Genomic DNA, 27,257 nt, shown 5'->3' with positions numbered 1-27,257 from the left:
GTTTGCTGTTAAAGACCACTGTGGGCCGGGCGCGGTGGCTCACGCCTGTAATCCCAGCACTTTGGGAGGCTGAGGTGGGTGGATCACGAGGTCAAGAGATCAACACCATCCTGGTCAACATGGTGAAACCCTGTCTCTACTAAAAACACAAAACATTAGCTGGGCATGGTGGCACATGCCTGTAATCCCAGCTACTCAGGAGGTTGAGGCAGGAGAATCGCCTGAACCCAGGAGGCGGAAGTTGCGGTGAGCCGAGATCGCGCCATTGCACTCCAGCCTGGGTAACAAGAGCGAAACTCCGTCTCAAAAAAAAATAAAAATAAAAAAAATAAAGACCACTGTGATGTCGATGTCTGTTACACAGTATGATCACAGAAAAGCCCGACTAATACAGGGACCACGTATTTCCAGAAAGACTCATGTGTACATGGGCAAATATCTTCCAAGATACAGTCCCTGGCAGTGTGTATTAAAACCCAAGGGCCAGCCTGGGTGTGCTGGCTCACATTTGTAATCCCAGCACTTTGGGAGGCTGAGGTGGGAGGACCACCTGAGTCTTGGAGGTCGAAGCTGCAGTGAATTGAGATCGCACCACTGCACTCCAGCCTGGATGATGGAGCAAGACCCTGTATCCAAAGAAAAACAGCAACAAAAAGAACCCCAAGGGATTAAAAAATATTGTGCCACTTATAAGAAGTCTCACATTCCCTCAGGCCAACGGCCTGAGTACAAGGATACGATCTTGGCTCACTGCAACCTCCACCTGCCGGGTTCAAGCGATTCTCCTGCCTCAGCCTCCCAAGTAGCTGGAATTACAGCTACCACGCCCAGCTATTTTTGTATTTTTAGTAGAGAGGGGGTTTCACCATGTTGGCCAGGCTGGTCTCGAACTCCTGACCTCAAGCGATCCACCTGGCCTCCCAAAGTGCCAGGATTACAGGAGTGTGCCATCACGCCTGGCCTTATTCAGCTTTCAAAAAGAATGAGGTACATCAATACAATCTGAAATGGAAAAGTCCCCAAATCTTTTTTTTTTTTAATTGTTTTACTTTTTTGAGACAGAGTTTTACTCTTATTGCCCAGGATGGAGTGCAATGGCACCATCTCAGCTCACTGCAACGTCCACCTCCCGGGTTCAAGCGACTCTCCCGCCTCAGCCTCCTGAGTAGCTGGGATTCCAGGCACGCGCCACCACATCAGCTAAATTTTGTATTTTTAGTAGAGACAGGGTTTCTCCATGTTAGCCAGGCTGCTCTTGGTCTCTCCACCTCAGGCGATCTTCCTGCCGTGGCCTCCCAAAGTACTGGGGATTACAGGTGTGCGCCACCACATCTGGCCCCAAGTCTATTATTAATTCCCATGTGAAACTCTTTATTACTGTTGTCACTATTTTTGTTAAAAGAATATGTTTACACATGTGGATTCGTTGGTGTATTTCACAGCTATGTCCTGAGCACCAACTCTGCGTCCAGCGGTACCAGTTAGGAATACAGGTATTGATCGACTTACGACCTATGCAACTCACAACCGTTCGGCTTTATGACCACAATCGCTAGCCACGACTGCTCCCCGTCTGGCAGCGCAAACATTGCCCAGCTGGGCGACCAACAGTGCGGACCAGCTTCCGGCAGCACTACCATCTCCGCGTGCACCATTTCAACTGTACATAGAGCCTACTCGACTTACGACCAAGTCGTGTTACGCCCGCTCTGTGGTCCCGACCATGGTCGTAAGTCGAGCACTGGCTGTAATACAAAGAGCAGTGAAGGTAAGTAGGGTTTCTGCCTCCTAGGAGCTGAAGGTAGGGGGAAAGTCATTAAAAATCCTAACTCCACAAGAACCACTGCTAGCAATAATGAGGATCATAACAGCATCAACACATACTGAGCACATAACCATCTGCCTCCCCACTCTCCGGTAAGGAAATGGGCTCGGAGAAGTTAAGTCACGTGCCTAAAGTCACACAGCCCCTAAGTGGCACAGCTAGGGTTCAACTCCTTCCATCTGGCTCCAAATTGAAGGTAAGAATAACCTTGATCATTTGCAGAGTACAATAGGAATGTGGATGGAAGTAAACAGAACGTGTGTGTGTGCAAAGTTTCTAGATTATCAGGAGAGACTGCTGGCTCTTTCAGAAGCAGGACTGGAAGTCCGGGTTAGGAGACTCGCTTTTTACTTTCTAGAATATTATTTTGCCATCTGGGAAGGGCTCAGTGCATTGTACACTGTTTTCGTAATACGAAATAATTTTGATGTGTTTATTATTTCTGACTCAGTCATGTAAACATCCAAAGATCATGCTTTGGAAATGTATTTCATCTGCTTAATAGAGACAAGGCTACAGAAGATTTCAAAGGTCACTTAACTGAGCAATTAACAAATGGAGCTGTGATAGCTTCTACCCAGAAGTCAACTCCACCATGATTTGCTGGCTTGTCTCACCTTGCCCCGCCCCCTTCCTCCCTCTCGTGCCCTTGACCAGAGGATTCCTAAGGGCAGGTGATCTTTGGAATTTTTCACAAGTTGAGTGCCTTGCCCACCTAAGATGCTCAGTAAAAGATTCACTGCATTGAAGGAAAATGTGGGGGTGTGTGTGTGTGTGTGTGTGTGCGCGCGCGCGCCCGCGCGCCTCAATTCAGTTTGTTAGCTTCCTTTTGCTCTTTTTTTTTTTTTTTTTTTTTTTTTTTTGAGACAGTCTCGCTCTGTCACCCAGGCTGGAGTGTGTGTGATACGCAATCTCGGCTTACAGCAACCTCTGCCTCCCAGGTTCAAGTGACTCTCCTGCCTCAGCCTCCCAAGTAGCTGGGATTCCAGGCATGCGCCACCACGCCCAGCTAATGTTTTGTATTTTTAGTAGAGACGGGGTTTCTCCACGTTGGTCAGGCTGGTCTCAAACTCCCGACCTCAGGTGATCTGCCCGCTCCAGCCTCCCAAAGTGCTGGGATTACAGGCGTGAGCCACCATGCCCGGCCTATTTCTACTTGCTCTTGTTGCCCAGGCTGGAGTGCAATGGCATGACCTCAGCTCACCACATCACCACAACCTCTGCCTCCTGGGTTCAAGTGATTCTCCTGCCTGAGCAGCTGGGATCACAGGCATTTGCCACCACACCCAGCTAGCTCTGTACTTTTAGTAGAGACAGGGTTTCTCCATGTTGCTCAGGCTGGTCTCAGACTCCCGACCTCAGGTGATCCACCCGCGCTGGCCTCCCAAAGTGCTGGGATTACTGGCGTTAGCCACTGCGCCCAGCCTATTTTTACTTTTTGAGACTGAGTCTCACTCTGTTGCCCAGGCTGGAGTGCAGTGGCACAATCTAGCTCACTGCAGTCTCTGCCTCCCAGGTTCAAGCGATTCTCCTGCCTCAGCCTCCTGAGTAGCTGGGATTACAGGCAACTGTCACCACACCTGGCTAATTTTTTTTTTTTTTTTTTTTAGTAGAGATGGAGTTTCACCATGTTGGCCAAGCTAGTCTCAAACTCCTGACCTCGGATGATCCGCCTGCCTCCGCCTCCCAAAGTGGTGAAATTACAGGCATGAGCCACTGTGCCCAGCCAGTCAGGCAAATTTTAAATTGTTTGGATTTTCTTTTCTTTACTTTTCTTTGTTTTTTTGAGATGGAGTCTTGCTCTGTCACCCAGGCTGGAGTGCAATGGCACGATCTCGGCTCACTACAACCTCCACCTCCAGGGTTCAAGTGATTCTCCTGCCTCAGCCTCCTGAATAGCTGGGATAACAGGCACCTGCCATCACGCCTGGCTGATTTTTGTATTTTTAGTAGAGATGGGGTTTCACCATGTTGGCCAGGCTGTCTTGAACTCCTGACCCCAGGTGATTCGCCCACCTCGGCCTCCCAAAGTGCTAAGATTACAGGCATGAGCCACCACACCTGGCCTTAAATTGTTTTTTTTTTTTTTTTTAGAGACAGAGTCTCGCTATATTGCCCAGGCTGGTCCCAAACTCCGGGGCTCAAGCAATCCTCCCATCTCCCAGCTCAGCCTCCACAGTGGATGGGAGCCACTGAGCCTGGCCTTAGCTTCTTTTTAAATGGCAACAATTTGAGTAGTAAGACCAGGCAGAAGCGCCCCTCCTCGTGTTGGGGGCCACAGAAGTGGGAAGGGCATGGCTTTGAGGCCGACAGCTTTGGGTTCAAATCCCAGCTCTTCCACTTTGCAGCTGCGTGACCTCATAGCAAGTACGTAACCTCTTGAAGCCTCAGTTTCATGAACTGTAAAGTCGAGGGTCTCAAAAACAGGCACCACCTGGGTTTGTTGTAAAGACTAAAAAAGGAACAGAAGAGCTCAGCCCGGATTCCGGCATAACAGTGGCTGCTCTGACGCCCTCTGTGCTTTACCTACATTCTCTCCAGTCCTGCTGTTTTACAGAGGAAGACCCTGGGGTCCCAGGGGGATGTGGCTTGCCTAGGTTCACACTTCTGTAATCTGGAGGGGAACTCCTGGACAGAGATGCTCCTGCCCTCCTCTCTGCCCTAAACCTGCCAAAGCCTTCAGATTTAGATATTCAGGAAGTGTCCAGGGTATAAAGAGAATTTTTGCTGCCCATGGTCTTTTATTCATTCAGCACACCCTGAATTGTGGGTATATCAAGTAGCGTGCGGTTCTTTTGCTTCTGCCTGGAATGCCCCCAGCCCTCCCTCCTACTCATCCTTTAAGACTCAGCTCAAGTATCACCGTGCTCAGTCCCCCCCCCCTCCCCTCAACACACATACACACGGCAGGTTGAGCAAAGCACCACCCGCCTGGAACTTATCCTGATGACAGGCTATCCTGATAATAATCATACCCGCCCCTTACAGAGCACCGACACGGGGCCTAGCACTGGCCATGTGCGGCTTCGTCAAACTCACGTAATAACCCTTTGAGAATGGGGGCATCCTATCATGAGCCCTCTTTACAGATAAGGAAGTCAAGCCTCAGAACCACAACCGTGCCCAAGGCCACAGCCAAGAGGGGCAAGGCCAGGGTTTGCCCTCAGGTACCCCCGGCTGGCTCCCTCCTTTCTATCCGTCTCCTCCTGGAAGCCTCCTTCAGTTTACCCCGACTGCACCCAACCCAAACCCACCCGCCCCTGTTGCTTCTCCACTGCTTAACCTGACTCCAAATAGCCACTAGTTGCAAGTTGGAAGTGAGTTCAAATTCCTGCTTGGCCACTGCTGCCTGGCAAAGACCTCACCACGCCACAGAGCCCTGCAGCCGTGAAGTGGGAATAATGTGCCCCACGTCTCCCCACGGGAAGTCCCTGAGGACTGGAACGTTTTATGTCCACCCCTGGGCAGGCAGGCATAGGGTTCTTAAGTACTGATACCACCTCCTCTCAGGGGTTCCTTCCCCCAGGTAGACTGTTATGCCCACCTTGAGGAAGGGATCTTCAAAGTGAGTGGCTCGCCAAATATTACACCGATCAATGTCAAAGTTGTCAATGAGCACCCTTTGACCCCACTGCCCCATCTCTAAGTCCAGTCCACCATGGTCTCTCATCTGGATTTTTCTAGCAGCCTGATTACTGGCCCCCAGCCTCCCCACACCAGCCACGGCAAGCTTCCCAAAACACACATCTGACTATCTATATACCCCCACCTGCAGAGAACCTTCCACTGGGATCCACAGCGCCCCACACCCCAGGAATAAAGTCCAAACCACTAAGCATGGCCGGCCTGCCCCAGTCAACACCCTAGGCACTCCCCTAGCGCCAGGCCTCTGCACAAGCTGTTCCATTTCCGTGGACAGTAACACCAAGTTCTTCCCATTGGCTGACCAGAAAACTGAACTCTCTGACCCCTATCCCTCCTTACAGCCAACGGCATCAGCCCTTCTTCGTATGATCATGGTTCTCCCCTTCCAGACAAGTGCCTTATGTTCACAAAGGCACATAAAGTTAAGGACATAAAGTATCCCCTTAAGGGTGTGGTTAGCCTCATCTTTGACACAGTTGTCTTGAAATATTTGTTGAAGGAACAAATGATAAATGAATGAATGAATGCACATATAAAATATCCCTGTAAGGCTCTTTTTCTGAGTTGGTCAGAGATGTAGCCTGGGAGGAGAAATGCTCAGAGCCAGACACCTGGCTCCTTCACTCTCCTGCCACCGTCAGCCTTGACTAAAAAACAGCCCTGGCTGGGTGCGGTGGCTCACGCCTGGAATCCCAGCACTTTGGGAGGCCAAAGTGGGCAGATCACCTGAGGTCAAGACTTTCAGACCAGCCTGGCCAACATGGTGAAACCCCATCTCTACTAAAAATACAAAAATTGGCTGGGTGCAGTGGCTCACGCCTGGAATCCCAGCACTTTGGGAGGGGAGGATCACGAGGTCAGGAGATCGAGACCATCCTGGGCAACAGGGTGAAACCCCATCTCTACTAAAATACAAAAAATTAGTCAGGCATGGCAACGCATGCCTGTAGTCCCAGCTACTCAGGAGGCTGAGGCAGGGGAATTGCTTGAACCCGGGAGGCGCAGGGTTGCAGTGAGTGGAGATCGCAGCCAGCCGAGATTGCACCACTGCACTCCAGCCTGGACTACAGAGTGAGACTCGCATCTTAAAAAAAAAAAAAAAAAAAAAAAAAAAAAAAAAAAAAAAAAGCCTCTAGGTCCTCCATGGGGGTAGGAGCAGCTTCCAGTCTGTGAAGCTAGGGTGAGAAATGTAACCCCAACATCAATAATCAGTACTAGACTAGCGGGTAAGCTGACTGCTCCATAGACGGAAAATAACTCCAACGCCATTTCCACAGCACTCCAGATGCGGTAGGTGCTCGATACACGCTGGCTGATGGAGCCAACCTGTTCACGTGCCCAGCTGAATTATATGCCCAGACACTGCACTGAAACTCTGCACTTCTCTTGGGTAATTGCACCCTTTCAAAAGCATGCAAATCCTTTAAAAAGGTTCCCCCTTCCCCCACCAGAGCCACGAAGATCTGGGCTTGTGTCTGTATACATTCCTCAGGAACTGTCCCCGGCTGCTACAGGAAGGAAGGAGGCACCAGCGTCCGGGGTGCACACGGGTTTGTCCGGGAGCCTTGATGGATTCGCAGAGGGAAAGCTAGGCCAAGGGAGAAGCCTTGTCCAAATGTCCTGGTTACTCATTAGCCAAACTTCAGAGCTTCCATCTGCCAGGGGGGACCACAGGGGCAATTAACTCATTTGGAAGAAAGGCTAAGCTCACTATCTCTCTAATCCTGCAGTTTCAAAAGACAGCAAGTAGAGTTTCTGGAATCTGTAGATATTGCAGGGCAAGCACGAGGGATGGGGCATGGGAAAGGAGGGGCCATAGACTGAGAGAGGCACTGATACTTCCAGAGCCCCTGCCTGTTTCATACCCTTCATCCCGATCCATCCTGCCAGCCTCCTAGAAGAGGGAGAATGCAGACCCTCCTAGGCCAAGCCCATTTGGCCCAGAGAATTCCTATCCGGACTCAGATAGGTTCAGCGTTTTCCCCAAGGTCACAAAGAAGCTGCAAAGAAAGTGTTCTTTGTGCAACAGGTACAGTCCTTTCCCTTCCAAAATATAATGGCTGCTGCTGGCTACAGAAAGTTCAGTCACGGCAGGCAGGAAGCCCTGGCCACCTAGGCATCGCGCGGCTCCGAGGTCAAAGCCTGCTCCAGGACTGGACAAATAGCACGGTTTCACCGCGCAGCGCCCCCACTCCCAGGCGACTGTGTGCCGAGAGGGCGTGAAAAGGTCAGGTTCGGCTGGGGGTCAATGAGCCGCTTCCCATCCCGGGGGCCCCACCCGAGAGCCCGGGCGGGCCGCGCCGCCACCGGGGCGGGGACCACGCGGGCCTGCCTGGGAGCAGGGGGGCTGAGCCTTAATCCCATCAAGGCGCCTCTGCCCTGTGAAGACGAGCGGAAGGGGGCGCAGGCCAGGCCAGGCCAGGAGGACGCGTCCAGAGCCTCCGCGCCGGAGGGGCCCCGCGCCGCCCTTCTCACGCCCCCGAAACACCCCCGCTGTCTTCCGGGCTCCCTTCGCCCGGGGCTCCGTCTCAATCATCGCCCTTGCTCCACACTGTCCACCTTCGGGGCCTCCGACCCACACGGATGTCCAGACCCTAGCAGCTCCAGGCTAAGTAACCCAGATCTCCAGAGATCCCTCAGCTCCCGGCCGCCGGATCTCTCTGAATCCATTCCCAAGGCTCAGCCCGGCATGGGAGGAGATTGATCCTCTAGCTCCCAATCCCGAATCACCCTCCGCAGTCACCCCTGACTGGGGATCCAGTGGGACCCCAGGCCTCCAGCGCCCAATCCCCTCCAGGGATCGACTCCCAAGTCGCCAATCAGGTGGCACGTGATCCATTGGTTGCCCTGTGCGGGATCTTCCCGCGGGATCCACTCCCAAGTCTCGGGAGACGGATTCCCCGGCTCCCAAACCGGAATCCTCCCTCCCCGCAGACCCGGAGTCTGGGGAAATCCTTCGGGTCCCCGCCTCTTCCCCGGCCAACTTTGCCAACTTTTCTCCCGGGGCCTCGGCCGGGCAGAAACTTGGCGGCCCTCGCTAGCCGCCGTCACCCCCAGCTACCTCGCGGGCCGGGGACTGGAGGCGACCAGCCGGCCCCGACTCCCCACAGCCGCTGCGCAACCTACCGTGGAGCCGCCGCCAGCCAGCCCGCGCCGCGCCGCCACCTGCCCGCAGCCCGCGGCACCTGCCCGCGGCGCCCGCAGCCCAGCGCAGCCTAGCCTGCTGGGGGCGGGGCCTCGGGCGGGGACGCGCCCCCGTCACCATGGGAACTGCAGGCGGCCGCGCCTGCGCGGAGGGGAGCAGAGCCGGCAAAACCCGGGTCGGCAGTAGCGCCTGGGCCTGGGATCTCTCCGGCGGTCAGAGGTCACGACTCGCCCGGACACCCCTCCCGGAAACGTTCCCGCCCCTCGAGCCCCGAACCCGCTCGGTGCAACTGGGAGCGTTGCTCCCGGTCGCCTCCCGCGTCTCCTGGATGTTCCCCAGTCACCGGCCAGGATCCCTCCACCACGGGCACCGACCCGCTGCCCAGCCTGCGACCCCGAACCTAATGCAGCCCAGGAGTTCAGGAGGCTCTGTCTAAATGTAGGCTTGGCTTGCCTGGGGTGCAGGTGCCGGCCCGGGGGCTGGCAAGGTCTGTGCGCGGTGCTGGCGCCCCCTCGCGGCAAATAGGGGGACTGCACCCGGGAGTTCACTCCGCCGGGGCGCCTACTGTATGGGAATCTTCCTGCCACTGTGTTGGGCTGTGGGTTGTGGGGTAATGGATATAGGAACTTGTGGACAAGTTGAGACAATTGTAGGAAGTCGGCTCTGAAAGAGAAAATACCTGTTTCGTTATCCTTTACCCATTTCATTCAGCAGATCTTTATTAAGCACCTATCGCATGCTGGGTGCTGGAGACCCAGTGGTGGGCAGCTGGCAAAATCCAGGCTGTTGTGCAGCTTACAGATATCAAAACAAACAATTTCACGAGTGTATCTATTGCATCTGTGACATGTGCTCCGATGGGAAATGTACAGAGCATGAATAACTGGAGGACCTAAAATCAATGTGCCTTTACTATAAGCAAGATAGGCAATAAAGTTGAGAAAGAAAAGGACATCACACACTGTGGCTTCAGGAGGATTGGTGGGAAGACTTCGTGCCTCAGCTTGCTCTTCGGTTGATGGGTGTGTGTAAAAAGCAAGGGCAGCTCCCGTTACACACCGTTTCCACTGCAACCCTTTTGAAGGTCTGATCACCCTCAGACCCAAACAGGGTACGCCCTGTTTACCAGACAGCAGCCCGAGAACCCCCGGCTGACTTGTGCACAGTGCTGGAGCCCAGAAATCGGACGGCAGAGGTCCCATGAAGTCTCGCATCTCAGAACATTCTGCTTATTATCTGGGTATCTTGAGTACAATCATCAAAAGGATCAAACCCAGCTGCTTTTACAATGAGTCCCACTTCCAGAGAGAAGTTTGTGAGGAGGAGACCAGGAATGGCTGGATTGAAACTTAAAATCCTTCAACATTCATGGAAGTCAGGCTTTTACCTGGCATGTGTATGTTCTACCATCAAAGGCAAATCACTGTTGATGGTCTGTTCTTTTATCTAGAACTCCTGGAGGAAGGGACGTCTGTCTTTCATTCAATCCCGATTCCCGGTGACTAGAACAGGGCTTGGCACACAGTAGGTGCTCAAAGAATATATGCTGAGTGCATGAATGACCAACAGCTGATGACGTGACATCTGCTGCCCCTCCTCCCTAACCTTATGGGAGCTTCCCGTCTCTCCTGGGCAAATCTCCATGAACCAGAATGCGTAGGCTGGGGGTTCTGTTTAACGAAATGTTCGTGTTTCTCAGTTACCTAGCCAATGCAGTCTTCAACCCCGGCATCTTCTCTCTATCCCAGAACATAAGGATGGGAGGGGACAAGACAGTCCTCCTCCTGCCACCCTACCCACCACGGACACTCCAAATCCAGACATTTCCCCAACCCTAACCATCAACCCCCCTCTCCGCCCCAAGAGATGCCCAGCTGGCGTAAGCTCTTCTATCCCTGTCAAGCTTCAGGAGGATTCTAGAAGTGCTGAACTACAACTCCCAGAGTCCTCCTGAACCTGGACCCAGAAGGGGCAGGACTTCCTGGTTCAGCCCCACCTTAGCTGGCTCCCCTTCTATTCCTGTGTCTTCCCACCTAGGTGAGAGATGCCACCTCGCACATACCCAGAGGTAAACCCTAACCAAAGAGGTGTCAGGTTGTACACTGTTTCCAGAGGCAACACCCCTCCCTCTCCCCATCTCACCTTCCCAGCCCTGGCTTTTCTCTTTCTGAGAATAGAGCGCAGTGCTTCCCCAGGGATTTTCCCAGAACCTTTCCTTGCACTCTTCTGCCCCTTCCTCCAGGAAGTCTGTCCTGATTAGCCTCTGTCAGCTTTGTGCAATAGAACTTTCTATATCTGCACTGTCCAACATTAGCCACAGATGACTACTGAGTACTTAAAAGGAGGTCAGGGAGACTAGGGAACTAAGTTTTATATTTTACTTAATTTTAATTAGCTTTTTTTTTTTTTTTTTTTTTTTTGAGACAGAGTCTCGCTCTGTTGCCAGCTGCCAGGCTGGAGTGCAGTGGCGGGATCTCAGCTCACTGCAACCTCCGCCTCCCAGGTTCAAGCAATTCTCCTGCCTCAGCCTCCCAAGTAGCTGGGACTACAGGTGCATGCCACCACACCCAGCTAATTTTGTATTTTTTTAGTAGAGACGGGGTTTCCCCATGTTGGCCAGGATGGTCTCGATCTCTTGACGTCATGATCTGCCCGCCTCGTCCTTCCAAAGTGCTGGGATTACAGGTGTGAGCCACCGCGCCCAGCCAATTGGCATAAATTTTAAAATCCACACGTGGCCCTGGCTAGCATATTGGAATAGAGTATAGCTCTACACCTCACACACTCCTTGCAAAGGCCATGTTCATGCATTTTCATTGGTGCATATTCATCCATTTTGTTTTTCCTGAAATTTACCTGCATCTCGAGGGTGAGAACCAGTATGTTCTTTGAGATGTTTTCCCTCAACTCTAGTCCTTTGCCCATGCCCTTACCCCTGCCAGGAAGACTTTGCCCTCTGCCTCCCCATCATCTGGTTAACAGCTACATGTCCCTGGGCCGGGCGCCGTGGCTCACGCCTGTAATCCCAGCACTTTGGGAGGCTGAGGCAGGCGGATCACGAGGTCAGGAGTTCAAGACCAGCCTGGCCAATGTGGTAAAACCCCATTTCAACAAAACTACAAAAATTAGCCGGGTGTGGTGGTACATGCTTATAGTCCCAGCTACTTGGGAGGCTGAGGCAGAAGAATCGCTTGAACCCAAGAGGTAGAAGTTGCAGTCAGCTGAGATCGCGCCATTGCACTCCAGCCTGCGTGACAGAGCAAGACTCTGTCTCAAAAAAATAAATAAATAAAAACCCAACTGCATGTCCCTCAGATCTTAGCTTCTACATCAGTTCCTCCAAGAAGCCATCCCTAACCACCAAAACTACCAAAACTGATTAGATGTCGCAGCATCTGGGGCTGGTACCCGCATCCATTAAAGTGCTGATCACACTGTAGTATAATTGCCCAGTGACTTTTCTTTCATTTTCTAGGCTAAGTCCTTGTGGGAAGAGGCCAGTGTATTACCTGAAACAGAGTTGACACCCAATAAATATTCACGAAGGTCAATGTTGGGTAAATGTTTTCAAGTGCTGGAATCCAGCTTTTGGTTCATGGTAATGATACTAATGAAGGCTCTCATTTCTTCAGCCAAGTATTTTGCCTGTGCTGTCTCATTAAACTCCACAACAACTTTTAAGACATGCTCTATTATTATTATTAGACAAAGTCCTGCTGTGTCACCCGGACTGGACTGCACAATCTTGGCTTACTGCAATCTTGCCCTCCTGGGCTCAAGCCATTCCCCAGCCTCAAGCTCCTGAGCAACTGGGACCCAAGACGTGCATTACTATGCTCAGCTAACTTTTGTATTTTTGTAGGGACGGGATTTTGCCATGTTGCCCAGGCTGGTTTTGAACTCCTGGTTCAAGTGATTCACCCACTTCAACCTCCCAAAGTGCTGGGGTTACAAGCATGAGCCACTGTGCCCCGCTGAGATGTTGTTCTATTATTTACCTTTTTACAGATGAAGGATCTGAAGCTCAGAGAGGTTAAGTAAGTTGCCCAAGGTCACGCAGCTAGCATTTCAGCCTGGATCCCTGGAAAACAGAGGCCAAGGCAAATTTTATATGCTAATGCTTTATTAGGGATAAAATCCCAGCTCAGCAGGCCAGGCGCAGAGGCTCACACCTGTTAAATCCCAGCATTTTGGGAAGCTGAGGCGGGCAGATCACCTGAGGTCGGGAATTCGAGACCAGCCTGACCAACATGGAGAAACCCCGTCTCTACTGAAAATACAAAATTAGCCGGGCGTGGTGGCACATGCCTATAATCCCAGCTGCTCGGGAGGCTGAGGCAGGAGAATCACTTGAACGCGGAGGTTGCGGTGAGCCGAGATCATGCCACTGCAGTCCAGCCTGAGCAGCAAGAGTGAAACTCCGTCTCAAAAAAAAGAAAGAAAGAAAGAAGGAAATCCCAGCTCAGCAAGGGTGAAGGGAAGGGGACTTCAAGGCAAGAGAGGAGGGAGAGCAAATATAAGACATGCCTTACTAGGCTGGCTACAGAAGCCACGTGAAACAGACAGACCGTGGAAGGGATGACGGAGGGCAAGGACTTCATTGGCTGGGGCAATTCTACTACAGTGTGATCAGCACTTTAATGGATGCGGGTACCAGCCCCAGATGCTGCGACATCTAATCAGTTTTGGTAGTTTTGGTGGTTAGGGATGGCTTCTTTGAGGAACTGATGTAGAAGCTAAGATCTGAGGGACATGCAGTTGGGTTTTTATTTATTGATTTTTTGGAGACAGAGTCTTGCTCTGTCGTGCAGGCTGGAGTGCAATGGCGCGATCTCAGCTGACGGCATCCCGTCCGCCATTAGTCACAGTTGGGCCCAACAGTGTTATCGGTGCCTCCAGACAGCCCCAAGGGAAGTCAGTTCCACCTGAGCCCAGATGAGGAGGGTCCAGGGCTCCCTCCCTTAAATCGGGTCAGGTCTGCTTGAATGACAGCGGGAGATGCAGGCCGAGGTGGCCGAGTGACTGCAGCAACTGACCCAAACCGCCTGCAGGCAAAAGTAAGAAGAGGCTGGATCTTGTCTGGCGCTAGTGGCTGCTGGGGAGGGACGCGGCTGGGCACACCTGAGAAGGTGCCTCAGTCAAGCCTGATACCGCAAGTCAGCATCGGAATGAAATCCAGATCCAGTTTAGGCTAACTCCAGTGCCCTTCAACACATATCGATTGAAAGGGGAAAAACGGATACATGAATGAATGAGTGGGAAAAACATCCTGGCAACCACCACGTCAGATGCCCTCATTTTACAGGTAGAGAAACTGAGGCCAAGGAGGCAGAGAAGCCCCAACTCCGGTCACACTGACTGAGGTGGCAGAGCTGGGACTTGAAGCCTGCGTCTCGGGCTTCACTCAGATTTTCTGCCTCTAACTGGCTGGAAACCTCCCTCTTCCAACAATACCAGCTGCTGGGTGCTCATTCGTGAAGCTGCAGGGAAAAGCTAGCATGTCCCGTACACTGAGGGGGGGTCTCTTGTTCTCACCTTCCAACGGCCACCTCCCCTCTGCCAACAGCATCTCCGTTTTCCTCCAGGAAAGAATCCCATCCCCTACACTCAGTCCATGGAGTTTCAAGGCGGGTAAGCCTCCTGACACCCTTATTTGGGCGTCAGTTTCCAACCCTCAACCCTCAACCCCAGGACACAGGATGGAGGTCTGGCCGATCGGACCATCCTATTTGCCTGACCGCAGTGATTCGTTCGTGGTGGGCATGTGCGCCAAGTTTGTCCAGATGTCGTTAATCACAACACACCTGCTGCAATTGTGTGCAAAGAGGGGCTTTCTTCTCTCTGGGGTTGCTGAGTCTGGGAATGTCAGCCTGGAGCCACCAAAATACAATATTATTGGAGAGAATCTGCCTGAGAGTGAAGCCAACCGAGCAGAACACAGAACTGAGAGGTGGAGAGAGAGGGGCTCTGAAGACATTGCTTATTTACCTGGATCCTGCTGTGCCTGAAGCCCATTCCAGAGAATTTTCAGTTATGTGAGCCGATACATTTCTCATCTCTACTTGAGCCAATTTGAATTGTGCTTCCATCACTTATACCTAAAGAAAATACCAGCCCCTACTCTATGCCAAGTCTTGTGCTAAGGATAAAGATATTTAAGACACAGTGCCTGACTTTGAGAAGTTCACAGCTCTTGGGGAAGATCTGAGAAATAACACCACATCCACCCCTTGTCCCCACTTGGGGCTGGCTTTCCTCTCTTCGTTCAGGCCACCTAGAAGCCTGGAGTGAAAGGCTATTGCTTTAAGGAAGCGGAAAGGAAAATGCGCACACACACACCCCCTCAGACCAGTTTATCAAGCGTGCCTGGGCATTGTTCTACGAGTGCCATTCTTCCTTCAAAGGAAAGGAGAATTTTACAAGGTCACAGATGTGGATTGAAAGCAGGAGGCTGAGCAGAGGTTGGCCACGTTGCAGGGTCTAACGTGTGGTGAGTCTGGAGGGAAAAGTGACCTGAGAGGGGAGGGAAGGAAACTGGGACAGTGCAGAGCACTGCTCAGGGGCTATGATGGGCATCAGGGGTTCCAGGAGCCTCTGAAATGACATACAATAGTGTGTGTGTGTGTGTGTGTGTGTGTGTGTGTGTGTGTGCGCGCGCGCGCGCTCATGTGTGCATGCTTGCTCGTGTGAGAGTGCACGTGGAAACATCCATGGTTTTGTTTTGTTTGTTTGTTTGAGACAGAGTCTTGCTCTGTTGCCCAGGCTGGAGTAGAGTGGTGTGATCTCGGCTCACTGCAACCTCCGCCTCCCAGGTTCAAGCGATTCTTCTGCCTCAGTCTCCTGAGTAGTTGGGACTACAGGCACCCGCCTACCATGCCAGACTAATTTTTGCATTTTTAGTAGACACGGGGTTTTGCCATATTGGCCAGGCTGGTCTCGAACTCCTGACCTCAGGTGATCCGTCCACCTCAGCCTCCCAAAGTGCTGAGATTACAGGCATGAGCCACTGCACCCAACCAACATCCATAGTTTTACATCGCATCTTCAAAGGAATGCATCACCTCTAAAAGGTTGAGTCCCGCTGACCTTTCTTTTGTAGACCGGGAACCTGAGGCTCAGAGCCATTACAGAGTTTGCCCTATGTGGCATAGCCAATTTGTAACAGATGTTGGAATAGACCCAGTAGTTGGACTCACCTGGCTGCATAGCTGGGAGGATGTGAAAAGAGATGAAAGGAAACCTCCTCCCCAGACCTAGTTTGCCCATCTGTGCATTTCAGCCTGGACGTCGCCTGCACCCCCCCAGGCTGGACCGGGTGCCCTTCCTCTGTGCTTGTCCCCAATGTCACCCCAGGCTTTTTCATGGTGTGGAGCCGTGCCTGCGCTCATACCTGTAAACATACCAGTTGATGGGTTGGAGAAGATAGACATCTCAAGCTTCACTTACACAACTTCACACTCAGACACCTCCACCTGCCCCAGAAAACCTGTTGCTTCGGCAGGTTCTCAGTCCCAGGTCGGAAGCCCTGGGGGCATCCTTGCCTCTTGGCTTTCCCTCACACCCCAGGTGGACTCTTTTAGCAAATCTGATCAGCCTTTGCCCTTCAAGATAGATCCAGAATCTGACCACTCTTTGTCCCCTTCCCTACCCCTACCTCCATGGCCATCCACAGCCACCTCTGACTCTTGTCTGACTAAAGAGTCATCTTCTGAAGGTTTCACCCTCCTTCCCTTCTGCCTGTTCTCCACCCAGGAGCCAGGATGGTTTTGAAAACCTAAGATAGTTCATGCCATTCCCCTGCTAAAGACCAGCCGAAGACTCTCTACCACACTCACAAGTCAAAAGTCAGACTAGCCAGGCGCGGTGGCTCAAGCCTGTAATCCCAGCACTTTGGGAGGCCGAGGTGGGTGGATCACGAGGTCGAGAGATCGAGACCATCCTGGTCAACATGGTGAAACCCCGTCTCTACTAAAAATACAAAAAATTAGCTGGGCATGGTGGCACGTGCCTGTAATCCCAGCTACTCAGGAGGCTGAGGCAGGAAAATTGCCTGAACCCAGGAGGCGGAGGTTGCGGTGAGCCGAGATTGCACCATTGCACTCCAGCCTGGGTGACAGAGCGAAACTCCGTTTCAAAAAAAAAAAAAAAAGTCAGACTAGGTGCAGTGGCTTATGCCTGTAATCTCCAAACTTTGGGAGATTGAAACAGGAGAATCTCTTGAAGCCAGGAGTTCAAGACCAGCCTAGACAACATAGAGAGACCTCATCTCTATAAAAAAGAAAAGAAAAAAAAGGCCAGGTATGGTGGTGCACGCCTATAGCCCCAGCTACCTGGGAGGCTGAGGTGGGAGGATTGCTTTAGCCCAGGAGGTTGAGACCACAGTGAGCTGTGATTGCACCAGTGTGCTCCAGCCTGGGCAACGGAGCAAGACTTATCCCTACTACAACGCCCACTGCTCTTTCCTTTCCTAGTTTCACACGGCCCTCTGCATCCTCAGATGTGCTAAGAGCCTTTGCACCTGCTCCCTGCTCTGACCCCTCTCCACGTGGCTCCCTCCATCACCTTCTTCAGGCCCCAGTTCAAAGGTCTCCTTCTCACGGAGCTTTAGTGAGCATCCCCCAGTCACCCAATCACTTGCTGTCCCCCTCCAACGCGTGATTTTTCCCTAGGGCACTTATTGACATCTAGCATATTACATATTGACTGGCTAATTTCCTCCCTCCCTCCCTCCGTCTCCCTCCAGAGCCTAAGTTCCATAAAGAGGGGCTTCGCCTGTTTTCCTCACTGCGGATTCCCCCCGGCATCTAAAACAGTTCCGGGAACATCGCAGACACCCCGTATTTGTTGAATGGATGAGCAGACACGTTGCTGTAATCTTGTGGGTCTGTCTTGCCCACAAAACTCTAAACTCCTTGAAGGCAGGGACTGTGTCCCATTCACCGCTGTATCCTGGGGGTATGGGGTTAAGGGGTCACATTGAGCTGGGCGCATTAAAGTTAATGAATGATTTAACTCCCTCCAGTTTACGGAGAAAAATGTGAAGCCAGAAGAAGAAAGGGACTTAGCTTGACATAGCAAGTCCGTAGCAGCCACCTCAAAACTCCCAAACCGATTTCTCCTGCTGAGATTCTGCCTGTGGCTTCCTATGGCTTCTTTGGAACCATCCCTGCTCCCAGGGTAGAGCTGATGGGACAGTTCCGTGCCCTAACCCTGGGCAGCCCTAGTAAGCCACTGGGTTAATTAGACTTCAAATTAAGTCCTTAATATCCCTTTGGTTTTAGGGCCCAGAACCAGAGCCTGATTCCCTAAGTGTGAGTCCCAGTTCTATGGCTCACTTCCTGAGCCTCAGTTTCGTCATCTGTAAAATGGGAGCAATGACAGCAGTATCTACCTCATCAGGTGGCCACAAGGCTTACAGGTGCTTAGACTGCAGCGCCCAGAAATTCTTGACTGCTATTAAAAGCCCACTGAGCCAGAGGAGAAAATAGTCCCTTTCAAGCTTCCCTTAGGTGGATTCCTGCTAATGGCAGCCTGGCCGGATGTGGTTTTGGGTTTAATGCCTCATTTAGGTTTCTGGGTACCTGGACGGTTGGTGTGATTTTCCCAGATCACATTGAGCTTTATCTGGAAAACAAAACTCCTTTCAAGGTCAGAAACACCTGGAGAGCCACTGGTACAGCCAGAGAGAGGTACAATCACAGGCCGCCACGGATTCAGCTCTCCCCAGCTTCCTGGCTGGAATTACACCCCTCAGGATCTTGCCAACCCAAAGGAAAGGCTGATTTTGGTGTAGGGATAAAAACAACCCCACAAAAATACTGTCCCCTCTCACTCGAGGGAGCGCATTTCACTTGCTGGCGAGCAGCTACGAGGTTTTTCTAATCTTGGAGTTAAAAGCCCATGCAACTTGACCCAGACCTACCTGTCCAGGCTGATCTCTGCTCCTCCCCCTGCACCCCCGCCCCCCGTACACACACGTATTTTAACACCCTTGAAACTTTACAACAACCCCCTCTCCCATTTTCCAGAGAGGTGGGGCCATCTCCCTAAGCTCCTATAGATGGGAAGGGGAGGATCTGGGCTTCTCTGCCGTTTTCATCATACCACCATGCCCACTGACTGATCCCAACACTTTCTGCCCCTAGTACAGATGAAGGGGTTCATAATCTTCTTGCATAGATGCAGAAACTGAGGCCCAGAGCCATGGAGCCACCTGCCCCACGTCCCGCAGCTGGGATATGGTGGAGGGGTTGGCTGGCCTCCAACCCCAGCATTCCCGACATGTTTAGTGGGTGGCTGGGCTTAGGTGGCCAAAGTGAAAGCCGAGGTTGATGGCAGTAGCCTGGAAAATCGGCCTAGGTGCCCTTGGCCTGGTTGACAGCTCAGCGGCTTGTGACCCTGAGTGCCCTTGGGCAGACTCACCCTTCTGGCCTTCCTATCCGGCCATCAATGGTAGGGTTGGCTGTATGTATGCTAGCAAATCGCCTTCCAGCCTCAGCCACTATTATTAAAATACATTTTAATTTCCATTGGAAAACATGCCCTTCCCCCCCCCCAAAAAAAAGAACAAATATAAGCAAAATCAAACCACATTCAACAGATTCTCACTAGAGTCTTGCTATGGACTGAATATTTATGTCCGCCCAAAATTTATATGTTGAAACCCTGGCTGGGGCAGTGGCTCACACCCGTAATCCCAGCCCTTTGGGAGGCCAAGGCTGGCGGATCACAATGTCAGGAGATGGAGACCAAACTGGCTAACACAGCGAAACTCCGTCTCTACTAAAAATACAGAAAAATTAGCTGGGCGTGGTGGCAACCGCCTGTAGTCCCACCTACTTGGGAGGCTAAGGAAGGAGAATCCCTTGAACCCGGGAGGCGGAAGTTGCAGTGAGCTGAGATGGCGCCACTGCCCTCCAGCCTGGGCGACAGAGCGAGATTCCATCTCAAAAAAAAAAAAAAAAAAAAAAAATTATATGTTGAAGCCCTAACCCCCAAGGTGATGATATTAGGAAGTCAGACCCTTGGGATCCGCTTCAAAGGAACCCAAACCAAGACAGGTAGGACAGGTATACACATGGCAACACGCATCCGTCTAAAACCACGGTGCTTCAGCCCGAAAGTAGGAGGCAGAATGCAATACATAAGATAATACCGTCTGCCAGCTTGGCCAGCGTCGTGAAACCCCATCTCTACTACAAATACAAAAATTAGCCAGGTGTGGTGGTGCGCACCTGTAGTCCCAGGTACTGGAAGGCTGAGGCAGGAGAATCGCTTGAAACTGGGAGACAGAGGTTGCAGTGAGCCGACATGGTGCCACTGCACTCCAGCCTGGACAACAGAGCGAGACTCAGTCTCAAAAAAAAAAAAAAAAAAGATAATACCATCTGCAGCAATGAGAAATGCATGCATTATAGCACCACACCAATTTTGCAAAATCTCCACAAAAAATGACATGCATTAAATAATTGAAACTTAAAAACAGGGGAGCTGCTATAAACAGCATCTGTGTTGCTTGAGGCCAGCCTGGGCAATATAGGGAGATGCTGTTTCCACAAAAAAGAAAAAATATTTCTGGGCCGGGCGCGGTGGCTCAAGCCTGTAATCCCAGCACTTTGGGAGGCCGAGGTGGGTGGATCACGAGGTCAAGAGATCGAGACCATCCTGGTCAACACAGTGAAACCCCGTCTCTACTAAAAATACAAAAAATTAGCTGGGCATGGTGGTGCACGCCTGTAATCCCAGCTACTCAGGAGGCTGAGGCAGGAGAATTGCCTGAACCCAGGAGGTGGAGGTTGCGGTGAGCTGAGATCGTGCCATTGCACTCCAGCCTGGGTAACAAGAGCAAGAGCGAAACTCTTTCTAAAAAAAAAATTCTAATTAGCCACATGTGATGGCATGTCTCTGCAAAAAATAAAAAGATAAATTAGCTGGACATGGTGGTGTGCCTCAGTAGTCCCAGCTACTCAGCAGGCTGAGGTAGGAGGATCACTTGAGCCTAGGAGTTTGAGGCAGCAGTGAGCTATGATCATGCCACTGCACTCCAGCCTGGGCAACAAAGCAAGGCCTTTCTCTTAGAAAAGGAAGGAAGGGGCTGGGCACGGTGGCTCACACCTGTATTGGGAAGACAAGGCAGGCAGATGACGAGGTCAAGAGATCGAGACCATCCTGGCCAATATGGTGAAACCCCATCTCTACTAAAAAAATACAAACATTTAGCTGGGCGTGGTGGCACACGCCTGTAGTCCCAACTACTCGGGAGGCTGAGGCAGGAGAATTACTTGAACCTGGGAGGTGGAGGTTACAGTTAGCTAAGATGGCACCACTGCCCTCCAGCCTGGCATGTGGTGACAGAGCAAGACTCTTGTCTCAAAAAAAAAAGGGTGGGGGGGCAAGGAAGGAAAGAAGGAAGAAAGGGCATATGTGTATGAATTTTTAAAAGGTGTCCCATTTGGGTAGAAGCAGAAAGAATGGATAAATGAATGGATGAATGTACAAATGAACAAATGAAAGTATGAATGAAATATCGGAAGAGCCCTCCATGGACCAGTGAGGACGGTGCAGCATGTGGAAGGCGGAGGGGCAAATATCCAAAGGTCTGTGAGGGCTTACATTTATTCTAGGACTTGGGGCTTGGACTTCTAGAATTTGTTAGGGCAAAGTAACCCCCAGGACAAGACCACAGTTATTACTACCTCCCATTGCATCGCCAGTCTCAAGGGGGAGCTGATTATCTCTGATCTGATCATAGCACGAGATCCCTGGCTAGGGAGCACCTCTGCCTGCTCGTTTCTCTCCTTCTCCCTGCAGTCTCCATCAGTCATCTTCAACACTGACCCCTAGGTCAGCAATACTTCCTAATGTTGAGCAGCGTGCGGGCAGCTCTGGGGCTCTCTCTGACCTGCATCTCAGCCCTCAGCCTCATCTCCCCTGCCTGGTTCCAGACCTCGACCTTCTCCTTTGGCATCCTCACCTACTGCTCCTGGCCTCAGGGTGACAGCTGGAACCAAAGCTGCATGACCTTCAGTTCCCTGGAGGACATTCCTGACTTTGCCTGGAAGGTGAGACCCGGCACACCAAGTCGCTGGGTTTTCGGGGGCTTCGGTGAAACTCATCAGGGCAGGAAAGTTGACTGAGTGGAATTCAAGGATGCTTTCCTCACTGCCTGGGTGTCCCAATACCTATACATTTGCCATTACTCTCCTTAGAACTGAGCACAGAGATGTGTAAACCTGACAGCCCTTCAGAAACACCGGTGGAACTCTGCAAAAATGTCAGGTTCTCTGCTACACTGGGATCCCCTGTCTCTGTAGGCGCGGAGTGCGGTCCAGCTACTGATAATTCAGCAAACACGCAGGATGATTCCAAAGGCAGCTGTCAGTCAATATAGCACCTGCCTGCAATTTAGGAAAAGGCCTCCCTTCTTCAGGACGCTCTACTGTCCCCTGCTGGAAAGTCACGGTGATCAGTTTGCAAATCTATGACAGTCCCCAACACGTCTGAGAGTTGTGCAGTATACAACCTGCACTCTCCTACCTGGCCACCCTCTAAACACTGCTAGGTTTACAGATCAAAGCTGGCCAGGCGTGGTGGCTCACGCCTGTAATCCCAGCACTTTGGGAGGCTGAGGCGGGCAGATCATGAGGTTAGGAGATTGAGACCATCCTAGCCAACATGGTGAAACCCCATCTCTACTAAAACACAAAAAATTAGCTGGGCATGGTGGTGCATGCCTGTAGCCCAGCTACTCAGGAGGCTGAGGCACCGCAATCGCTTGAACCTGGGAGGTGGAGGTTGCAGTGAGCTGAGATTGTACCACTGCACTCCGGCCTGTGTGATAGAGTGAGACTCTGTCAAAAAAAGAAAATAAAGTGGAAGATAGCTAAGGTGTTAAAAGTCCCTGTTACAATGCATGCTGCCAAAACCAACAATGGGGAGAATGAGAAAGGACTCCTCACCTCTAAGGAAGAATATGCAGCCTTCCACGTCGATCGTTCTAAGGGTGATGTAACAGCAGCCACCAGGTGCCTCTCCTGATGATCCTCACATGTAGCAATTGCTTAATAAAGGTGCCATGTGGTGGTCAGTCAATGTGGAACTTAATTCTGGCTCTGCCACTTAATTAGCCATGATTTGAGGCAAATGACTTCAATTTCTTGCACTTTCATCGGACAATTTATTTTCTTCAACAGTTTCTATGTAAAATGGGGATCATAATAGCACAGAGCACGTGGTGATGCTGAGAGGACTCAGAAGGTGGTCAATGAGCAGAGGGAGTGCCCTCCTGCCCCTGCCCCAGCCAATACCCTTCCTTCTATCTCTTCCCTGCAGGTCTCAGCTGTGATGCTCCTTGGAAGCTGGCTCCTGCTGGCCTTCAATGCAGTTTTCCTCCTGTCCTGGGCTGTGGCCCCTAAGGGGCTGTGCCCAAGGGGAAGCAGTGGTCCGATACCGGGGGTGCAGGCAGTGGCAGGTAAATCCAATGCACAGGCATGTGGTCAGTACTCTAAACGAATTCATGGAATGAATGAATGAATGATCTGTGAGCAGAGGTTGGCCTCTTGAGTCCGATCTCAGAGATGAACCTGAGGACTGTTGATTATCCCCAGTCCTTCGGTAAGCCAGAAATCAGGGGGAAGGAGAGATGACATCCTTAGTGCCACCGATTCCTGCTCTCAGCTGACCCATTCCTAATCATCTGTCCCCCTTCGTTTCTCTCTCATCCATCCACTTCGTGTCATCCTTACCAGGGCCACCATACACGGTTGAGGATGTTGTGCACTGCAAGCATGCCCAGCTGTGAACTGAGAAGGTGCCGAAATCTAGCCCATGCTTCACTTGCTAAGCTGTGAACCTGCAAGACTACATCTCTTGAGAAGTTGAAACTGCTTTTCTCTAATTCATAGGTAGTTTTTGAATGTACTAGCCTGGTCTTCACTGCAATCCTCATTCAATTAATTCTCCACCATCTCTTGCCTGGATTACAGCAATAAGCCCCTCACAGGTCTCACTGTTCTCACTGTTCCCCCTCAGTGTCGATTTGGCCGCACACTGGATGAACGAGTCCTGTTAAGCTGACATCAGATCATGCCACTCAGGCTGGTTTATCCACCCTCCAGTCACTTTCCCATCATACTCAGAGTAAAATCCAAATTGCTTATTGTAGCCTATGAGGCTCCACCTAACCCAGCCCCCGATCCCTTACCAACCTCATCTCTTTCTTCCCCTGCCAGTCTCAGTGTGCTCTAGCTACTCTGATTTGCAATCTGTTGCTCATAAACACCACACTTGCTCCCTCTGCTGGACCCCTCTTTCCCCAGATTTTCTCAGGTCTTGCTACTCATTTCCTTATGGGCTCTGCTTAGATACCACTGCCTCCAGGAGGTCTTCCATGACTTACAGCTAAGGGAGCTTCCCTCTCCTTGGATTCTCCATCTTACTTTGCTTTATATTTTTCTTTTCTCTATTTTGAGACGGAGTCTTTCTCTGTCACCCACGCTGGAGTGCGGTGGTGCGATCTCGGCTCACTCTAACCTCCATCTCCTGGGTTCAAGCAATTCCCCTGCCTCAGCCTTCTGAGTAGCTGAGATTACAGGTGTGCACCATCACACCTGGCTAACTTTTTGTATTTTAGTAGAGACGGGTTTCACTATGTTGGCCAAAATGGTCTCAAGCTCCTGACCTTGTGATCTGCCCGCCTTGGCCTCCCAAAGTGCTGGCGTGAGCCACCGCGCCCGGCCTATATTTTTTATAGCCCATACTTATCTGAAATATCTAATCTGTCTACTTGATTATTGTCCCTCTTTCTCCAAAGAACATCAGCTTCATGAGGACAAGGACATGTCTGTCTGTCTTGTTATCACCAGCCCCTACAGTGCTTTACACATAAGAGGTGCACAATAAACCTTTGCTGAATCAACTGGTGAAGACATGATTCTTGTCCTAGGCTTGCTTGCAGTGTCTAGTTGGTGGGGTGTTGAAGGGCATCAGCTGTGTTTTACATGATGGAGATGAGCAAAGGATGCTAGGAAAAACTCCAGGAAGCACCTGTATGGATGGGCCCAGTGTATGGATGGGCCCAGTGTATGGATGGGTTAAGGCAAGCTTCTTGGAGGAGGTGCCACTTGAGCTGAGTGTGGAAGGATGAGCAGCAGTTAGCTAAGAGTACAAGGTCATTTCTGGTCATGGGAACACAAAGGACAGAGGCATGGAGACAAGAGAGCAAGGCATGTGCAGGGAACTGAAAGTAGACAAGCGTGGCTGGAGAGCAGCAAGGGAGGCCAGGGGATCTTCTGATTTCTGTTATGACTGCCTTGGAAGCAAGAAGGTGTCCAGTTATTTCGTTGGTATCACTAATGTCCACTGCAGCACCGCTAACAGTTAGGTGGAATTTTGATGAATGAACACGTGGTTGGGTGGGTAAGCGGCTGAATGGATGAATGAGTGTGTTGGTAAGCGGATGAATGAACTGATGGATGCATAGATGGATGTATTAGTGGATGGATGGATGGGTGGATGGATGGGTGGATGGATGGAAGGATAGGAAAAATTGATAGAATGGAATATAGTTGGATTGATGGAGGATGAGGGATGGGTGGATGGATGGATGGATGGATGGGTGGATGGATGGGTGGATGGATGGAAGGACAGGAAAAATGGATAGAATGGAATATAGTTGGACTGATGGAGGATGAGGGATGGGTGGGTGGATGGATGGATGGATGGGTGGGTGGATGGATGGAAGGATAGGAAAAATGGATAGAATAGAACATAGTTGGATTGATGTAGGATGAGGGATGGGTGGATGGAAGGATGGGTGGAGGGTAGGTGGCTAAGTAGGCAGATGGACAGATGAATAGGTGAGCAAATAGGTGCACAGAGGGAGAGAGAGAATAAGTGGAGATGAACATGGTTGAGCAGATAGATGAGCAGCTGGAAAGAAGAGTGGAGGTGTAGTTGAGTGAGCGGGTATAATTGATCAAAGGAGAGCTGAGCCATAAATAAGTGAATGGATGGCTGGGTGGGTTAGGAAATGTCATAAATGAGTGAGTTGGTTAGTGGATGGATAAACAATGAATGAATGGCTGGATATTTTAGTGGATGGATAAAGAAAATGAGTAGACTGGATGAGGATGGATGATGGGTGGGTGGATGGACGAGTGGAAGCAGGTGGTTAAGTAGGAAAATGGATAGATGGATCTATATGTGAATGGATATGTCAATAGAAGGATAGAGAAAATAAGTGGGTAAGAGTATGTTTGAATGGACAGATTAGTGAATGGACAGATAGCAGGAAGCATAGTTGAGTGGGTGCATAAAACGAGAGATGAGCCAATCAATAAGCAAATGAATGAATGGGTGAGTGGATAGATGGTTGGGTGGATGGTGGGTGGATGGTGGGTGGATGAATTGTGGGATGGAAGGCTAGTGAGCTGCCCCTTGGCCAACACATTGGCTTTCCTTCCTGCTATCTCCAGCCACTGCCATGATTGTGGGGCTGTTGGTATTCCCAATCGGCCTGGCCTCTCCATTCGTCAAGGAAGTCTGCGAAGCCTCCTCCATGTACCACGGTGGGAAGTGCCAGCTGGGTTGGGGTTACATAACCGCTATCCTCAGTGCGGTCCTGGTCAGCCTCCTACCCATCATCAGCTGGCCCCACACGACCGAGGTCCAAGGGAGAACCATCATCTTCTCCAGTGCCACCGAGAGAATTATCCTCGTGCCAGAAATGAACAAATAAACATCTCCTGGGAGGAGCAAACTCCAGAGTTTTATGAAATCATGAGGCAGCCAAATTCCAATCCCACCTTTGCTCCTTCTTGCTGTGTGACTTCAGGCAAGCCACTTTACCTCTCTGGAACAGTTTTTTCTTCTGGAAAATGAAAGTTGCAATCATGCTTACCTCATAAGATTGTTGTGAGAATTCACTGGAAATACTCTAGGTAAATAAAGCACTTTGCACCATGTCCGGCCCATAGTGTTCAATAAACATTAGCTACTATTATTATAATCCTTACCTCATAGGACTGTGCTGAGAATTCAGCATCTTCATGAAAAGTGCCCAGGCTAATTCTGAGTTCATGGCTGTCACTCAAAAGCTACATTGTTTAATGGGCATGTGCATATTTTCTCTTCTTTTTTTTTTTTTTTTTTGAGACGGAGTCTCTCTCTGTCACCCAGGCTGGAGTGCAGTGGCATGATCACGGCTCCCTGCAATCTTCGCCTCCCGAGTTCAAGCGATTCTCCTGCCTCAGCCTCCAGAGTAGCTGGGACTACAGATGCCCACCACCATGCCCTGCTAATTTTTTGTATTTTAGTAGAAATGGGATTTCACCATGTTAGCCAGGATGGTCTTGAACTCCTGACCTCGTGATCCACCTGCTTTGGCCTCCTAGAGTACTGGGATTACAGGCGTGAGCCTCCGTGCCCAGCCTCTCCCTTCTCTTTTTATAATTTTTCCTTTTCTAGGTAATTTTTAAATTATTTATTTTCTCATTAAATATTTAGTGAGTGCCTATTATGTACAAGATTTTGAGCCAATGGGCTGAGGTGTGGTGGCTCACACCTGTAATCCCAGCACTTTGGGAGGCCGAAGTGGGTGGATCACAAGATCAGGAGTTCAAGATCAGTCTGATCACTGTGGTG

The 27,257-nt window shown here is 51.0% G+C and overlaps 2 protein-coding genes across 7 annotated transcripts in view; one reads left to right on the top strand and one right to left on the bottom strand.

Annotated features, from left to right (window-relative positions):
- KIAA1671 (KIAA1671 ortholog) overlaps nucleotides 1-8,687 on the bottom strand; it is a 246,788-nt gene extending 238,101 nt beyond the window's left edge. For all 5 annotated transcript variants that reach the window (XM_039462324.2, XM_039462325.2, XM_039462326.2 and 2 more), the window contains exon 1: nucleotides 8,597-8,687. The gene's annotated coding sequence lies outside the window, so the exon portion shown is untranslated. The remainder of the gene's footprint in view (nucleotides 1-8,596) is intronic.
- Nucleotides 8,688-14,987: 6,300 nt separating this feature from the next.
- On the top strand, nucleotides 14,988-26,578 carry LHFPL7 (LHFPL tetraspan subfamily member 7). 2 transcript variants are annotated; one of them, XM_010349209.3, is made up of 4 exons: nucleotides 14,988-15,105; nucleotides 21,560-21,676; nucleotides 22,947-23,085; nucleotides 26,090-26,578. In XM_010349209.3, exons 2-4 carry the CDS (start codon nucleotides 21,632-21,634, stop codon nucleotides 26,350-26,352), a joined length of 447 nt encoding a protein of 148 aa, XP_010347511.1. In that variant the 5' UTR covers nucleotides 14,988-15,105; nucleotides 21,560-21,631; the 3' UTR covers nucleotides 26,353-26,578. The 2 variants fall into 2 exon arrangements, with proteins under 2 accessions (XP_010347511.1, XP_039318269.1); XM_039462335.2 differs by having other exon boundaries at nucleotides 21,459-21,676.
- The last annotated feature ends 679 nt before the right edge of the window (nucleotides 26,579-27,257 follow it).

Source organism: Saimiri boliviensis, chromosome 21 (assembly GCF_048565385.1).
Source record: "Saimiri boliviensis isolate mSaiBol1 chromosome 21, mSaiBol1.pri, whole genome shotgun sequence".
Taxonomy (NCBI): domain Eukaryota; kingdom Metazoa; phylum Chordata; class Mammalia; order Primates; family Cebidae; genus Saimiri; species Saimiri boliviensis.
The sequence above is the reverse complement of the archived record's forward strand: the minus strand, read 5'-3'. Positions and strand labels throughout refer to the sequence as shown.

Coding starts and splice junctions, on each gene's coding strand:
- LHFPL7 (XM_039462335.2), top strand. CDS start 21,476: ATGTTGAGCAGCGTGCGGGCAGCTCTGGGGCTCTCTCTGACCTGCATC. Junction 21,677..22,946: donor TTCCTGACTTTGCCTGGAAG/GTGAGACCCGGC, acceptor TCTTCCCTGCAG/GTCTCAGCTGTGATGCTCCT. Junction 23,086..26,089: donor GGGGGTGCAGGCAGTGGCAG/GTAAATCCAATG, acceptor TGCTATCTCCAG/CCACTGCCATGATTGTGGGG.